We start from the raw sequence: 14,036 nt of genomic DNA, 5'->3' as shown, positions 1-14,036 counted from the left end.
TAAAGAAATTGATTATGAAAATTTTATTAAAGAATTTGCATCTAAAAAAGCTAGAAAATTAACTTTATGTCATAAAATATTTTCACAAAAACATATACATAAAAAAAAAATTTAACTCCGCCATTTGTAAACTGTTTAGTTTATTATTGCCGGTCTCAAGCCCGGATAAAGGAGGAGGGTTTATAACATTAAGTATAGTAAATGTTAAAGGGCCCCAAATTTTTGGTCGCTTAGAGCCCCCAAACTGGTTGAGCCGGCCCTGTCCTCATTACCATTCCATCCACTTCTATTGAAAACGAAACCATATATGTCCGCCTTTTCCAACGTCATCCTATCTATACACATCTTTGTGTATTCAGGTGCTTATGCTACCCAATATCCACTTCTTTGTTACCCAATGTTACAATAGTGTATTGTGGCAATATAAGTGTTGTCTATCTTTCTACCAATCCATTTTAACATCAACGTACGAAACACATTAAGATTGATATCCACTTTGTCCTGGAAAAAATTGGTATGGGCCATATTTATATATATATATATATATATATATATATATATATATATATATATATATATATATATATATATATATATATGAGTTTTACATGTGTCCTCTTCATCTCGGTACACAATGTAAATCTTCACAAAGAGACTCTTGTCAATTACCCATATTTCGACTATGGGGGCCTGGATAGACCTGCACAAAAAGACCGGTCTCGAATCGGACCCAAAAAAAGACCGAGACCGAACCGGTCTAAAACGAGACCGGACCGAAAAAAGACCGGCTCGAGACCGTCCTGGACCGGTCCGAAAAAGACCGGACTGTTCCGAGACCGGTCCGAGATTTAATGAGATCGGTCTGGAAAAAAAGAACGGTAACCAAACTTTATAAATATATAATTTTTGTGTTAACTATAAATTTTTTAATCACAAACTATCTAATTTATTTCATTTTTTCTTTTATTAAATTTAAATTATCACTTTTAGTAAATCTTAATTTATCATTTTGGTGATAATCTCATATTTGTTAATGTAAAAAACTCGAAACCAAAACAAAAGAATCGAAAAATACCGAAACTGAACAAAAAAAACCCGTAAATCGAACCAAAAAATGCGCACGGAAAGACCAAGAGACGAGATCGAAAAAGACCGGACTGAAAAAGACCGGTCTGGAAAAATACCGGATCGGAAAAAGATCGAACGGGACCGGTCCGAAAAAAGACCGGACCGTTTTGAGACCGACCCAAGACTGGTCTGGGACCCCAATGTGCAACTCTAGCTAGGGGATGTTAACGTATTCGTATGTGTGTATATTGTATTTTAGTCCATTGGGCTTATGTATTATTGTGTTTCCAGGTTATGTTGCATTGTGTATGTATACTTGTCTAACGAGAGATATTGTTAGAAATTCGGGGTAATAAAAACACTTGGATATTCTGAGAATTGTGGTTTCACTATCAAATCAAAGTATTTGGGTGGTACTCCCTAATCTTTGATTGGATCAGACTCAGAAGAGAAAAGAACAGAGAATAAGATGTATGAATTTTGTGAGTACCAGAAAACTGACCAAAATTTGGTTAAAAACCTTCTTTGTCTGAAACCTGTCAAAACTGTCATAAAACAGTTTTTTCAACAGTCAAAACTGTCATAAAACCGGGTTTTCTATATGGATTAATGCAAAGCCAAAAACGGGTCAAATATTCAAAATTTGGATTTTCTGATGCATTTTTAATACAACCATATAACCCAAAATCCTTAACATTTCATGGAATTGTTCCATAACAGGCCTGGAGTCAATCATCTTGTAACCTATAAAGTTACTAACAAGAAACTTCTTGCTAGAAGCATCTTTAGTCATGTACTTGGATTTAAGAGAATCCCACAGTTCTTTTGCAGATTCGAAATTTTGATAGATATCAAACAGAGAGTCAGACATACCATTGAGAATATGACCACGACATATGTAATCATCATTTTCCCACTTTGATCTCCTTCTTTTTGCCTCCAGAGGTTCATCTTCCACAGATTCTGGTAAGACTGACATGGGTGTACTCAGAACATACACCAGTTTCAGAGTGGTAATGAGAAAGTGCATCTTCTTCTGCCATCTACGAAAATCTTTCCCTTCAAACTTGTTCAATTTATCAAACTTGCTTTTCATATCGTTCACAGAATTGTCACTTGCCATGATCACAGATTACTTTGATTTTTGTTAGAAGTTCGGGGTAATAAAAGCACTTGGATATTTTGAGAATTGTGATTTCACCATCAAATCAAAGTATTTGGGGGGTACTCCCTAATCTTTGATTGGATTAGACTCAGAAGAGAAAAGAACAGAGAATAAGATGTATGAATTTCATGAGTACCAGAAAACTGACCAAAATTTGGTTAAAAACCTTCTTTGTCTGAAAACTGTCAAAACTATCATAAAACAATTTTTTCAACAGTCAAAACTGTCATAAATCCGGGTTTTCTATATGGATTAATGCAAAGCCAAAAACGGGTCAAATATTCAAAATTTGGATTTTCTGATGCATTTTTAATACAACAATATAACCCAAAATCCTTAACATTTCATGGAATTGTTCTATAACAGGCCTGGAGTCAATCATCTTGTAACCTATAAAGTTACTAACAAGAAACTTCTTGCTAGAAGCATCTTTAGTCATGTACTTGGATTTAAGAGAATCCCACAGTTATTTTGCAGATTCGAAATTTTGATAGATATCAAACAGAGAGTCAGACATACCATTGAGAATATGACCACGACATATGTAATCATCATTTTCCCACTTTGATCTCCTTCTTTTTGCCTCCAGATGTTCATCTTCCACAGATTCTGGTAAGACTGACATGGGTGTACTCAGAACATACACCAGTTTCAGAGTGGTAATGAGAAAGTGCATCTTCTTCTGCCATCTACGAAAATCTTTCCCTTCAAACTTGTTCAATTTATCAAACTTGCTTTTCATATCCTTCACAGAATTGTCACTTGCCATGATCACAGATTACTTTGATTTTTGTTAGAAGTTCGGGGTAATAAAAGCACTTGGGTATTTTGAGAATTGTGATTTCACTATCAAATCAAAGTATTTGGGTGGTACTCCCTAATCTTTAATTGGATTAGACTCAGAAGAGAAAAGAACAGAGAATAAGATGTATGAATTTCATGAGTACCAGAAAACTGACCAAAATTTGGTTAAAAACCTTCTTTGTCTGAAAACTGTCAAAACTATCATAAAACAGTTTTTTCAACAGTCAAAACTGTAATAAATCCGGGTTTTCTATATGGATTAATGCAAAGCAAAAAACAGGTCAAATATTCAAAATTTGAATTTTCTGATGCATTTTTAATACAACTCGACCCCAGCTAGAGGCTCTGTGTAACGCCCGCAGATCCGGGCTAGTCAAATTAGAGACAATGAGCGTCAAAAATTAGTTTTGATGGAAGATTATTTATAAGAATTAATCTTAACCAAGTTGTAGTATATGTTACAAGGGTTCCGTACATATAAAGAATGCCGAAATCCGAGTTATAACGAAGAAGTTATGGTCCGTCGAAGTTTTACGGCAAAACCAGCACGACACCGGGAGATGTAAATAGTGAATTTACGATAGAGAAATTTTTAACCTTAGTGATCTAAACAAAAGCTGTAGTATATGTTAAACCGAGAACATCCATAAAAAGAACGCCCAAATCTGACTTCGTATGAGGAAGTTACGATTTTTCTAAGATTCGTCTTAGCAGTGCACGACCCGAAACTCGAATTTTAGTTCGAGCGGTTTTTGGCTTACGCGACCTAAATGAGATTTGAATATCTCATTAATAGGAACTCAACGGTAAAAATACAGACGAAAACGGAGTCCGTATGAAAGAGTTACGAATTCTTCGCGGTCATTTAACAGTCTAATCTCATCCTACTGTTAAATTTAAGATCGGTCGAGAATTAGCCGATGGAGTCTAAATGAAAGTTGTAGATCTTGTTTTTACCTACGCGTGGATATAAATAACGTCAAAAAACGAGTTCGTATGCGAAAGTTATGGACGAAGCTTAGTCTCTATTTTTCGAGCGCGGCGAATTCGATACAGTTTTGTAAATCCGAGATAGAATGAGAATTAGCCAACGGGGTCTAAATGAAAGTTGTAGTACTCGTAAATACCAACGCGTGGATATAAATAACGTCAAAAAAGGAGCTCGTATGCGAAAGTTATGGACGAAGCTTAGTCTCTACTTTTCGAGTGCGGCGAATTCGATACAGTTTTGTAAATCCGAGATAGAATGAGAATTAGCCAACGGGGTCTAAATGAAAGTTATAGTACTCATAAATACCAACGCGTGGATATAAAGAACGTAGAAAACGGAGCTCGTACGCGGAAGATACAGACGAAACTTAAGGGCTACTTTACTATAAAATCCCTATAAATAAATGGTGAACTCTTCATATTTTCTTCACACCATAAGCTTTTCTTTCTCTCTCTAACTTCTCTCTAGCCTCCCTAAACCCCTACCAAGTCTAGGGAACCTCCCTAGAACGAGAAGGAAGCCCCGGAGCGCCCGACGACTCCGAGAAGAAAAGCTTTCGGTTCGGAAACGCTGCTCCAAGCGAAGCCCGGTTTTCGAGAAAACCCGCTGTAAGTGAGCTACGCCTACGCTATTTTTAATATAGCTTCTAATTAATTATAGTAACATTATTAGGAACTTAAAATAATTATTTGGGCTATTATTATGAGTTATATAATAGTGTTGCTTAACGCTTATATAATAGTATTAATAGCTAGACTATTAATTAGTCACGGTTAACGTTAGACTAAACCCTAGTGGTATTGATACTAGATTTTGTCAAGGGAAAATTGTTTTGAGATAACGAAGTGCTGCCCGAGTACCGAGTCACCACCTGATCAGGTGAGTGCATAGTTACTTTCATCTTACATATAGATATGAAGTATTTTATATAAACTACGTGCTATGTGTGCATATTATCTGTATACTTGCTATCTATGCTGGATGAACAATTTTATACAAGTTTTAAATGATTTAAACTGTATATGAATTTATATCTACATAATATGTTGGGTAAAACATGGGTAGATGAAATATGAGTTGGATGATGAGTTGAGAGGTGATATAGACCATGAGGTAAGGGTGAGAGGTGGACGATGTGAGAAGCCTTGTTCCCAAATGCTGGCCCCGTCATCTAGTAGAGTATGGATGACAACCACAAACTATTCTAGACAGTCCAGTGGAACACTAGCAGGCTCGCAACCTGTAGGTGTTGTGAAAGATGTGTTCACGCGGTGTACTCTAAACCCTGGCGATCATGCAGACTTGGTGCCTAAACCTTGGCGATCATGCAGACTTGGTGCCAAAACCCTGGCGACTATGAGGACTTAGTGCCTGTTGTATAAACCCTGGCTACTATGCATACTTAGTGCCTAAACCCTGGAGACTATGCGGACTTAGTGCCTGTTGTATAAATCCTGGCGACTATGCAGACTTAGTGCCTAAACCCCGGTGACGATGGACTTCATGCCGATTCCTTAGGATGATCCTTAGGAATGAATAAACGAGGAATAGTTGATTCTTAGGGTAGATCCTTAAGAGTAAAGAAGATGATGGGGATGGGTAATTGGGTTGATTGTTTGATGTTTAAACATAATAATTATATTATTGTGGGTTGAAAACCCTATGTACTCACCAGGTTTCCCAACCTGACCCACTCAGTTTATTTGTATCACAGGTGTCTATATGAAGTTACATTACACTAAGGGATTAAGGAGATATAATCACTAGTGATAATGAATGTAAGTTCTGTTTATGCTTATATTTCTGTATTGACGATGACATCCTAATGTTTTAAAATGAATAAAAATACATTTCTTCGAAAATGCTTTGATAACATATTTATCATGTTTTTCTGGGAACAAATTCCGCAACATTTTTATTAAAAGAAGTACTTTGATTTTTATAAAGCATAAACAAAATCGGTCTTTTCTGGCCGTGAAAATGGGGATGTCACAGTTGGTATCAGAGCATTAGTTTAAGCAAACTAGGAATATGGATTTATTTCTAGACTTAAACTTAGAATGCTAAGCGATGTTTGTGAGGAGTGTGTCTAATAAAATTTAGGTAATACACCTGAATAGACACAAGCACTAGCTAATTTAGGGAAAATGCCTAACATGCTTTTATGTGCTAAATGATTTATGATGCTTTGTGATGCTAAATGTCTGATCGGATATATGGTCTGTTGCCGACCGGATCTGGAAATCTTATGTGCTCAGATTTCTAAACGTTTAATTACGGTATTAGAATTGGCATGTAACTTTTCGGAGTAATAGGGAGATTTACACGTCGATCGTAAATAAAATCTTTCCTATCTAAATTCTCGTCACTACACACCAAACGTTTAAATTGGTGTATAGATCAAAATGACAAGAACCCGAAGTGGAGTCGGGAACGCGAATGGAAACAGGAATCAACCTCCCGTGGTTGAGCAAATACCTGTTGTGGTAGAAGCTGCGTCTGAACCAATCAGCATGGCTGGAGAACTAGCCATGATTCGGGCTATGTTAGCTGAACAAAGGGAAGAAATGAGGCAGATGTTGCATGAAAATAGGGACGAACCTACCATGCCCATTGAGCAACCTGAGCTGATTCCCGAGCAATCTGAGGAAGGGAACTACAGCAGGACCGTTGGTCAAGCTGATCCGCCGGTGATTAGGAAAAACAATCAAGATGGAGGAAATGACGGACGTGGATGCAAGTACAAGGATTTCATGGCATCTAAACCCCCGAGTCTTTCTGGAAGCCCTACACCGGTGGAAGTTATGGACTGGATCTCCGAGATGGAGACAATGTTTGAGAGTTGCGAGTGTAGCAACAGACAGAAGACCGCTCTCGCGGTTCCTCTGTTAAAGTCTGGAGTACTGAGTTGGTGGAAGCTACTAGCTGATACGATGCCCAAAGGAGAATCAAGCAAGATGTATTGGGAATATTTCGTGGTGCAACTGAAAATGCAGTACTGCTCTGAGCAGGATCTTCTGGAGATCAACAATGAGTTCCAAAATCTGAAGAAAGGAAGGATGAGTGTCACTGAGTATGCTGCAAGTTTTACGGAGAAGATGAAGCTTGTTCCTTACCTAGTTCCAACTGAGCTCTCCAAGGTCAACAAGTTTGCCCATGGATTACCAGCGGACTTTAGTCCAATGGTCAAGCAAACAACCACCTTGAAAGCCGTCATCTGGGCAGCCAGGAATGTGGAGACCCAGATTAAGGAAATGAGTCTGGAGAGAGCTGAAGTTGGCGAGAAAAGGAAGTATGAAGGATATTTAAAATCTAACAAAGAAAGGAAATTCTCAAAGTCTGAAGGAGGAGGAGGAGGTGAACCTAAGTGGTGCGAGAAGTGTAAAAAGAAACACTTCGGGAAATGTAGCGAGGAGGTGACTTGCTACAAATGTGGAAAAACAGGGCATTACGCCAGCAAGTGTACATCCAACAAGAGGGCGTGCTACAGATGTAACAAAGAGGGCATGTGTCTAAAGACTACCCGAAGAAAAACGAGGCAGCAAGGCCAGAAACGCCACCAAGGCCAAGGGCATTCCACATGATCCTCGACGAAGCCGAAAACGACGTGAGAAATCGAGGATGCGGAGTTCATATCCGAAGATCAAGTTATGCAGTAGCCATAGTATCGTATGATGTAGCCTACTAGAGGCATAGTTTAGGGTGAACTTGAACACCTATGTAATCATTTCAAGAAATAATATAAAACCTTCATTTTGCTATCTGATGTGTTAAGCTGTTCAGTGATTTTCTTGTATGGTGACTTGGAAAACTGCGAGACAATACTTGGGACGAGTATGAGTAGGTGTGAATGGTAGTAGAGGCCTATACTATCAGAAGCACAGGACTCACACTTGGATCATGGAAAGTCACAAGGTTACCAAGAAGCTAGTAATTGATACCGTTTTATTCAAATATGTCGTTACCATCGTTTCAGTAAAGACTAAGAAGATGATTGTTATTCCGACCCTAGTGGTCATATCAAATTGAGGCCGACTACGATGGGTATGTTACATGGTTCAGAGAACCAAGTTCGATGTAGCATCTGACTTAATCCGGAAGATTGAAATAAAAGATAATCAAAGCGATCAGTAGAGGTATCACGATAGTTGCTTGTAGCTAGAAATGCTACCTTTTAAGATTTGATTAGAACATGAAGGAAGGTATAGTCTGTTCTGGAATTGGACTCTAAAAGACCTGAGTCCAAGCAATGCATCATACGATGAGAGGTCATTAGAACATGACTCATCGGTCTATTATGATAATCGAAGGAAGGAACTTATCTCAAGTTTGTTAAAGAGGGAGTCTCCAATAAATATTGAGATCGTGACATGAAGATCATGATTGGAAGTCTAACATGAGATAGAGAGCGGGTCCAAGATCGGGCACCGCCTGCAGTCAGGAAGTCTTAGAGTTAGATACTCGTTCGAAGAAACATCAAAGTTACGATTATTACTTAGGATGAAGAGATAACGTACAGAGTCATTATACAACCCTGTTTCGTTGATGATTCTGGGACGTAATCATCCTAAGGGGGAGATAATTGTAACGCCCGCAGATCCGGGCTAGTCAAATTAGAGACAATGAGCGTCAAAAATGAGTTTTTGATGGAAGATTATTTATAAGAATTAATCTTAACCAAGTTCTAGTATATGTTACAAGGGTTCCGTACATATAAAGAATGCCGAAATCCGAGTTATAACGAAGAAGTTATGGTCCGTCGAAGTTTTACGGCAAAACCGGCACGACACCGGGAGACGTAAATAGTGAATTTACGATAGAGGAATTTTTAGCCTTAGTGATCTAAACAAAAGCTGTAGAATATGTTAAACCGAGAACATCCATAAAAAGAACGCCCAAATCTGACTTCGTATGAGGAAGTTACGATTTTTCTAAGATTCGGCTTAGCAGTGCACGACCCGAAACTCGAATTTTAGTTCGAGCGGTTTTTGGCTTACGTGACCTAAATGAGAGTTGAATATCTCATTAATAGGAACTCAACGGTAAAAAGACAGATGAAAACGGAGTCCGTATGAAGGAGTTACGAATTCTTCGCGGTCATTTAACAGTCTAATCTCATCCTACTGTTAAATTTAAGATCGGTCGAGAATTAGCCGATGGAGTCTGAATGAAAGTTGTAGATCTTGTTTTTACCTACGTGTGGATATAAATAACGTCAAAAAAGGAGTTCGTATGCGAAAGTTATGGACGAAGCTTAGTCTCTACTTTTCGAGCGCGACGAATTCGATATAGTTTTGTAAATCCGAGATAGAATGAGAATTAGCCAACGGGGTCTAAATGAAAGTTGTAGTACTCGTAAATACCAATGCGTCGATATAAATAACGTCAAAAAGGAGCTCTTATGCGAAAGTTATGGACGAAGCTTAGTCTCTACTTTTCGAGCGCGACGAATTCGATACAGTTTTGTAAATCCGAGATAGAATGAGAATTAGCCAACGGGGTCTAAATGAAAGTTGTAGTACTCATAAATACCAACGCGTGGATATAAAGAACGTAGAAAACGGAGCTCGTACGCGGAAGATACAGACGAAACTTAGAGGCTACTTTACTATAAAATCCCTATAAATAAAGGGTGAACTCTTCATATTTTCTTCACACCATAAGCTTTTCTTTCTCTCTCTAACTTCTCTCTAGCCTCCCTAAACCCCTACCAAGTCTAGGGAACCTCCCTAGAACGAGAAGGAAGCCCCGGAGCGCCCGACGACTCCGAGAAGAAAAGCTTTCGGTTCGGAAACGCTGCTCCAAGCGAAGCCCGGTTTTCGAGAAAACCCGCTGTAAGTGAGCTACGCCTACGCTATTTTTAATATAGCTTCTAATTAATTATAGTAACATTATTAGGAACTTAAAATAATTATTTGGGCTATTATTATGAGTTATATAATAGTGTTGCTTAACGCTTATATAATAGTAATAATAGCTAGACTATTAATTAGTCACAGTTAACGTTAGACTAAACCCTAGTGGTATTGATACTGGGTTTTGTCAAGGGAAAATTGTTTTGAGATAACGAAGTGCTGCCCGAGTACCGAGTCACCACCTGATCAGGTGAGTGCATAGTTACTTTCATCTTACACATAGATATGAAGTATTTTATATAAACTACGTGCTATGTGTGCATATTATATGTATGCTTGCTATCTATGCTGGATGAACAATTTTATACAAGTTTTAAATGATTTAAACTGTATATGAATTTATATCTACATAATTTGTTGGGTAAAACATGGGTAGATGAAATATGAGTTGGATGATGAGTTGAGAGGTGATATAGAGGTAAGGGTGAGAGGTGGACGATGTGAGAAGCCTTGTTCCCAAATGCTGGCCCCGTCATCTAGTAGAGTATGGATGACAACCACAGACTATTTTAGACAGTCCAGTGGAACACTAGCAGGCTCGCAACCTGTAGGTGTTGTGAACGATGTGTTCACCCGGTGTACTCTAAACCCTGGCGATCATGCAGACTTGGTGCCTAAACCTTGGCGATCATGCAGACTTGGTGCCAAAACCCTGGCGACTATGCGGACTTAGTGCCTGTTGTATAAACCCTGGCTACTATGCAGACTTAGTGCCTAAACCCTGGCGACTATGCGGACTTAGTGCCTGTTGTATAAATCTTGGCGACTATGCAAACTTAGTGCCTAAACCCCGGTGACGATGGACTTCGTGCCGATTCCTTAGGATGATCCTTAGGAATGAATAAACGAGGACTAGTTGATTCTTAGGGTAGATCCTTAAGAGTAAAGAAGATGATGGGGATGGGTAATTGGGTTGATTGTTTGATGTTTAAACATAATAATTATATTATTGTGGGTTGAAAACCCTATGTACTCACCAGGTTTCCCAACCTGACCCACTCAGTTTATTTGTATCACAGGTGTCTATATGAAGTTACATTACACTAAGGGATTAAGGAGATATAATCACTAGTGATAATGAATGTAAGTTCTGTTTATGCTTATATTTCTGTATTGATGATGACATCCTAATGTTTTAAAATGAATAAAAATACATTTCTTCGAAAATGCTTTGATAACGTATTTATCATGTTTTTCTGGGAACAAATTCCGCAACATTTTTATTAAAAGAAGTACTTTGATTTTTATAAAGCCTAAACAAAATCGATCTTTTCTGGCCGTGAAAATGGGGATGTCACACTCTGCCCTTGGACCCCGCTCCCAGGGGCGCTGCCCCCGGACCCCCATTCGTTCAGGGGCTTCGCCCCTAAATGACAGTATACTTTTAATCTTGAATAAACTTAAACAAGTGTGCACTCCGCACCTTCCTTACTTGTTTAATATTAATCAAGATTGAATTTTGGTCAACAAATCAACCCATTACACTTAAATACAATTAGTGAAACAAATCACCAACATATATGTTTTCATCATATAATATAGGGTCTTGAATATTAACTTTGAAGTATGTGTTTTAAGATTATGTTAAATTAAAACTACGTCTTCTATATGCAAATGTTGCTTCATAATAGGTTAGAAGGCTTTCAACAATCACTCAATCACTTGTTTGTGGTTTATAATAGACAAAACTGCAAATTTGGTCCTTGTGGTTTGCCAAAACCTTTGGATGGGGTCCAAAAAATTTCCAGCTTGGATCGAAGGTCCAAAATCAAGGTTTTCATGGGTTTTTAGTCCATTCCGTCATTGTCCGTTTGTTTGGAGCCGTTAATGCCATCAAGTGCCCTCCATGTGAGGGCATTTTGGTCATTTTAGGTCCTTATTTTAAATAATATCATATTTCTCCTTTATATACATACTCATACGCAATCCCCTTCTTCTTCTTCATTTTGATTTACAGAGAAGCAGCAACAAAGGTTTTCTTCTTCTTCGTCTCTCATCTACTTCTACTGCTACGAGCTTCAAATATGGTGCTCTGCTTCTGTGGGAATGTTGCTGTTGTGCGAACGTCATGGACCTCACGAAACCCTGGTCGTCGTTTCTATGCATGCCCAAAAATGGTAAGCAAACTCATATTAGGTTATGATATTTCGGTAGTTATGCAATAACTCTTCTACTTTTATGATAATGGGAAGTGTAATGGTTTTATCTTTTTATGAATATGAAATTATAAAGGTTTTATCTTCACATGATATGCAAGTGTAATGGTTTTTCTCTACGCTTGAATATGCAATTGTAATGGTTTTACATGCATATATTAAGTGCATTGCCATAACATCTTCATGCTTTGACAATACAAAATAAACAATAACAAACTACATTACCAAAAGGGCACCATAACACATTAATGCCAAAACACAATCATTACCAAAAAAGGGCATTAAAGTACATTACCAAAACATTGGAGTACATTGTTCCATAAAAGGGCATCAAAGTACATAATCAAAATGGAACCAAAAAAAGGCATCAAAGTACCAACTAAAGTGCATTAGCAAGTCTTCACAAACATAAACAACTTAAGTACTTAAACATCAATTCCCATCTTTGGCCTTGCAGGTCCTGGCATTGTGACCCTTTTGCTTACACTTACTACATGTCACAGTAAAAAACTTCCTGCCGAGTGATTGAGTTTCATTATCATTTTGACTTTGACTGTTTGCTTGCCTCTTACGTTGCTGGATTTCAATCCTTTCCTCTGCTGTAATCCTCCTTTTCTTTTTTGGTCTGACTATAGCTTTGTTGTGAGGTGGAGGCACAAGAGTTGTTGGGTAGTCACTCTTAGGCCACATGGCTCTACCTTTGATAGGCTCCACCTTGAAGGAGTACATCTCTTTCCATGTATCAAGCCAATACACCTTATGGACATAGGTGTATAGTTCTCCCACCTTTTCATTATTCTCTGCCATTTCATTTAGAATTGCAATTGCATGCTTGCAAGGAATTCCAGTAAGCTCCCACTTTCTACAACTACACTCCCTTTTCTCCATGTCCACCACATACTAATCATTCCATGGACCTTTAATCTGATACTTTTGTCGCCCATTTCATCGTGCATGATACTTACTAGCAAGTCTTGTGTTTGCTTCCAAAATCCTAGTACCAGTTGGAGTTAGTGGACCTTGACACTTGGTTAACACCTTCATCATATTGCATACTCTCTTCATAAGGTACTCTCTGATAAACTCCAAACAGCTGATAATGGGTTTGTCTCTCCCTTTCACAAGTTTGCTATTGAACACTTTGCAAAGGTTATTCAATAACATGTCTGAAATTGCCCTTCCTAGTAGTTCATTAACAAAATAATAGTTAGTACATATCTATACTATAATAAAAAATAAGACAACAAATTGAGAAAATACCTGAAAAATGACTTCTAGCCCAATGATGTGGAGGGATTTTCAAGAGCCATTGATATGCTTCTATGTCATAATTCCTTAGCTCTACCATTACTACTTCAAACTCTGGTATGGTGGTGGCTGTAGCACACCTCCAAAAATACTCCATGCACTCTGTAGTCTTAAATAACTTCCTCATGTTCTGGTATATGTGTCTAATACAGAACCTGTGTTCTGCATTAGGAAACAATTGTTCTATGGCTGGTAGAAGACCCTGTTTTCACCAAAACAAAATAAGTAATTAGCATTAGTCTGTAATGAAACCTAGTATGCAATATTAAATGTAACTATAGTACCTTCTGTCTATCACTGATAAAGGTGAAGTTGGAATTTGAATACAAGTCAAGATCTTCTACAAGACACTGAAGAAACCATTTCCAACTTGAAGTGTTTTCACTTTCAACAACAGCATATGCCAATGGGTAGGTTCCATTGTTGGAATCAACACCAACTGCACTTAGTATTTGACCTGGGAAAGGTCCCTTCATGAAGGCTCCATCTAAGCCTAAAAATTCTCTCAAACCTGCGTTAAATCCTTTCTTTAAAGGACCTAAACACACGTATATCCTTTTGAATTGCCTGGTTGGGGATGAAAACACAGGTTCAGAAACCACATCAATCTTTATAGTTGTACCTTCGTT

General features: G+C 38.0%; 1 protein-coding gene across 1 annotated transcript; it reads right to left on the bottom strand.

Moving 5' to 3' along the window:
• Positions 1-12,531: 12,531 nt before the first annotated feature.
• On the bottom strand, positions 12,532-12,987 carry LOC145105730 (uncharacterized). The gene has a single exon (XM_079042809.1). It carries the CDS (start codon positions 12,985-12,987, stop codon positions 12,532-12,534), a length of 456 nt encoding a protein of 151 aa, XP_078898935.1.
• Between the last annotated feature and the right edge of the window lie 1,049 nt (positions 12,988-14,036).

This window comes from Lactuca virosa, chromosome 4 (genome assembly GCF_052849685.1).
Source record: "Lactuca virosa cultivar CGN04683 chromosome 4, Lactuca_virosa_CGN04683_v6, whole genome shotgun sequence".
NCBI lineage: Eukaryota > Viridiplantae > Streptophyta > Magnoliopsida > Asterales > Asteraceae > Lactuca > Lactuca virosa.
Note: the sequence above shows the minus strand (reverse complement) of the source record. Positions and strands in the feature narration are given on the sequence as shown.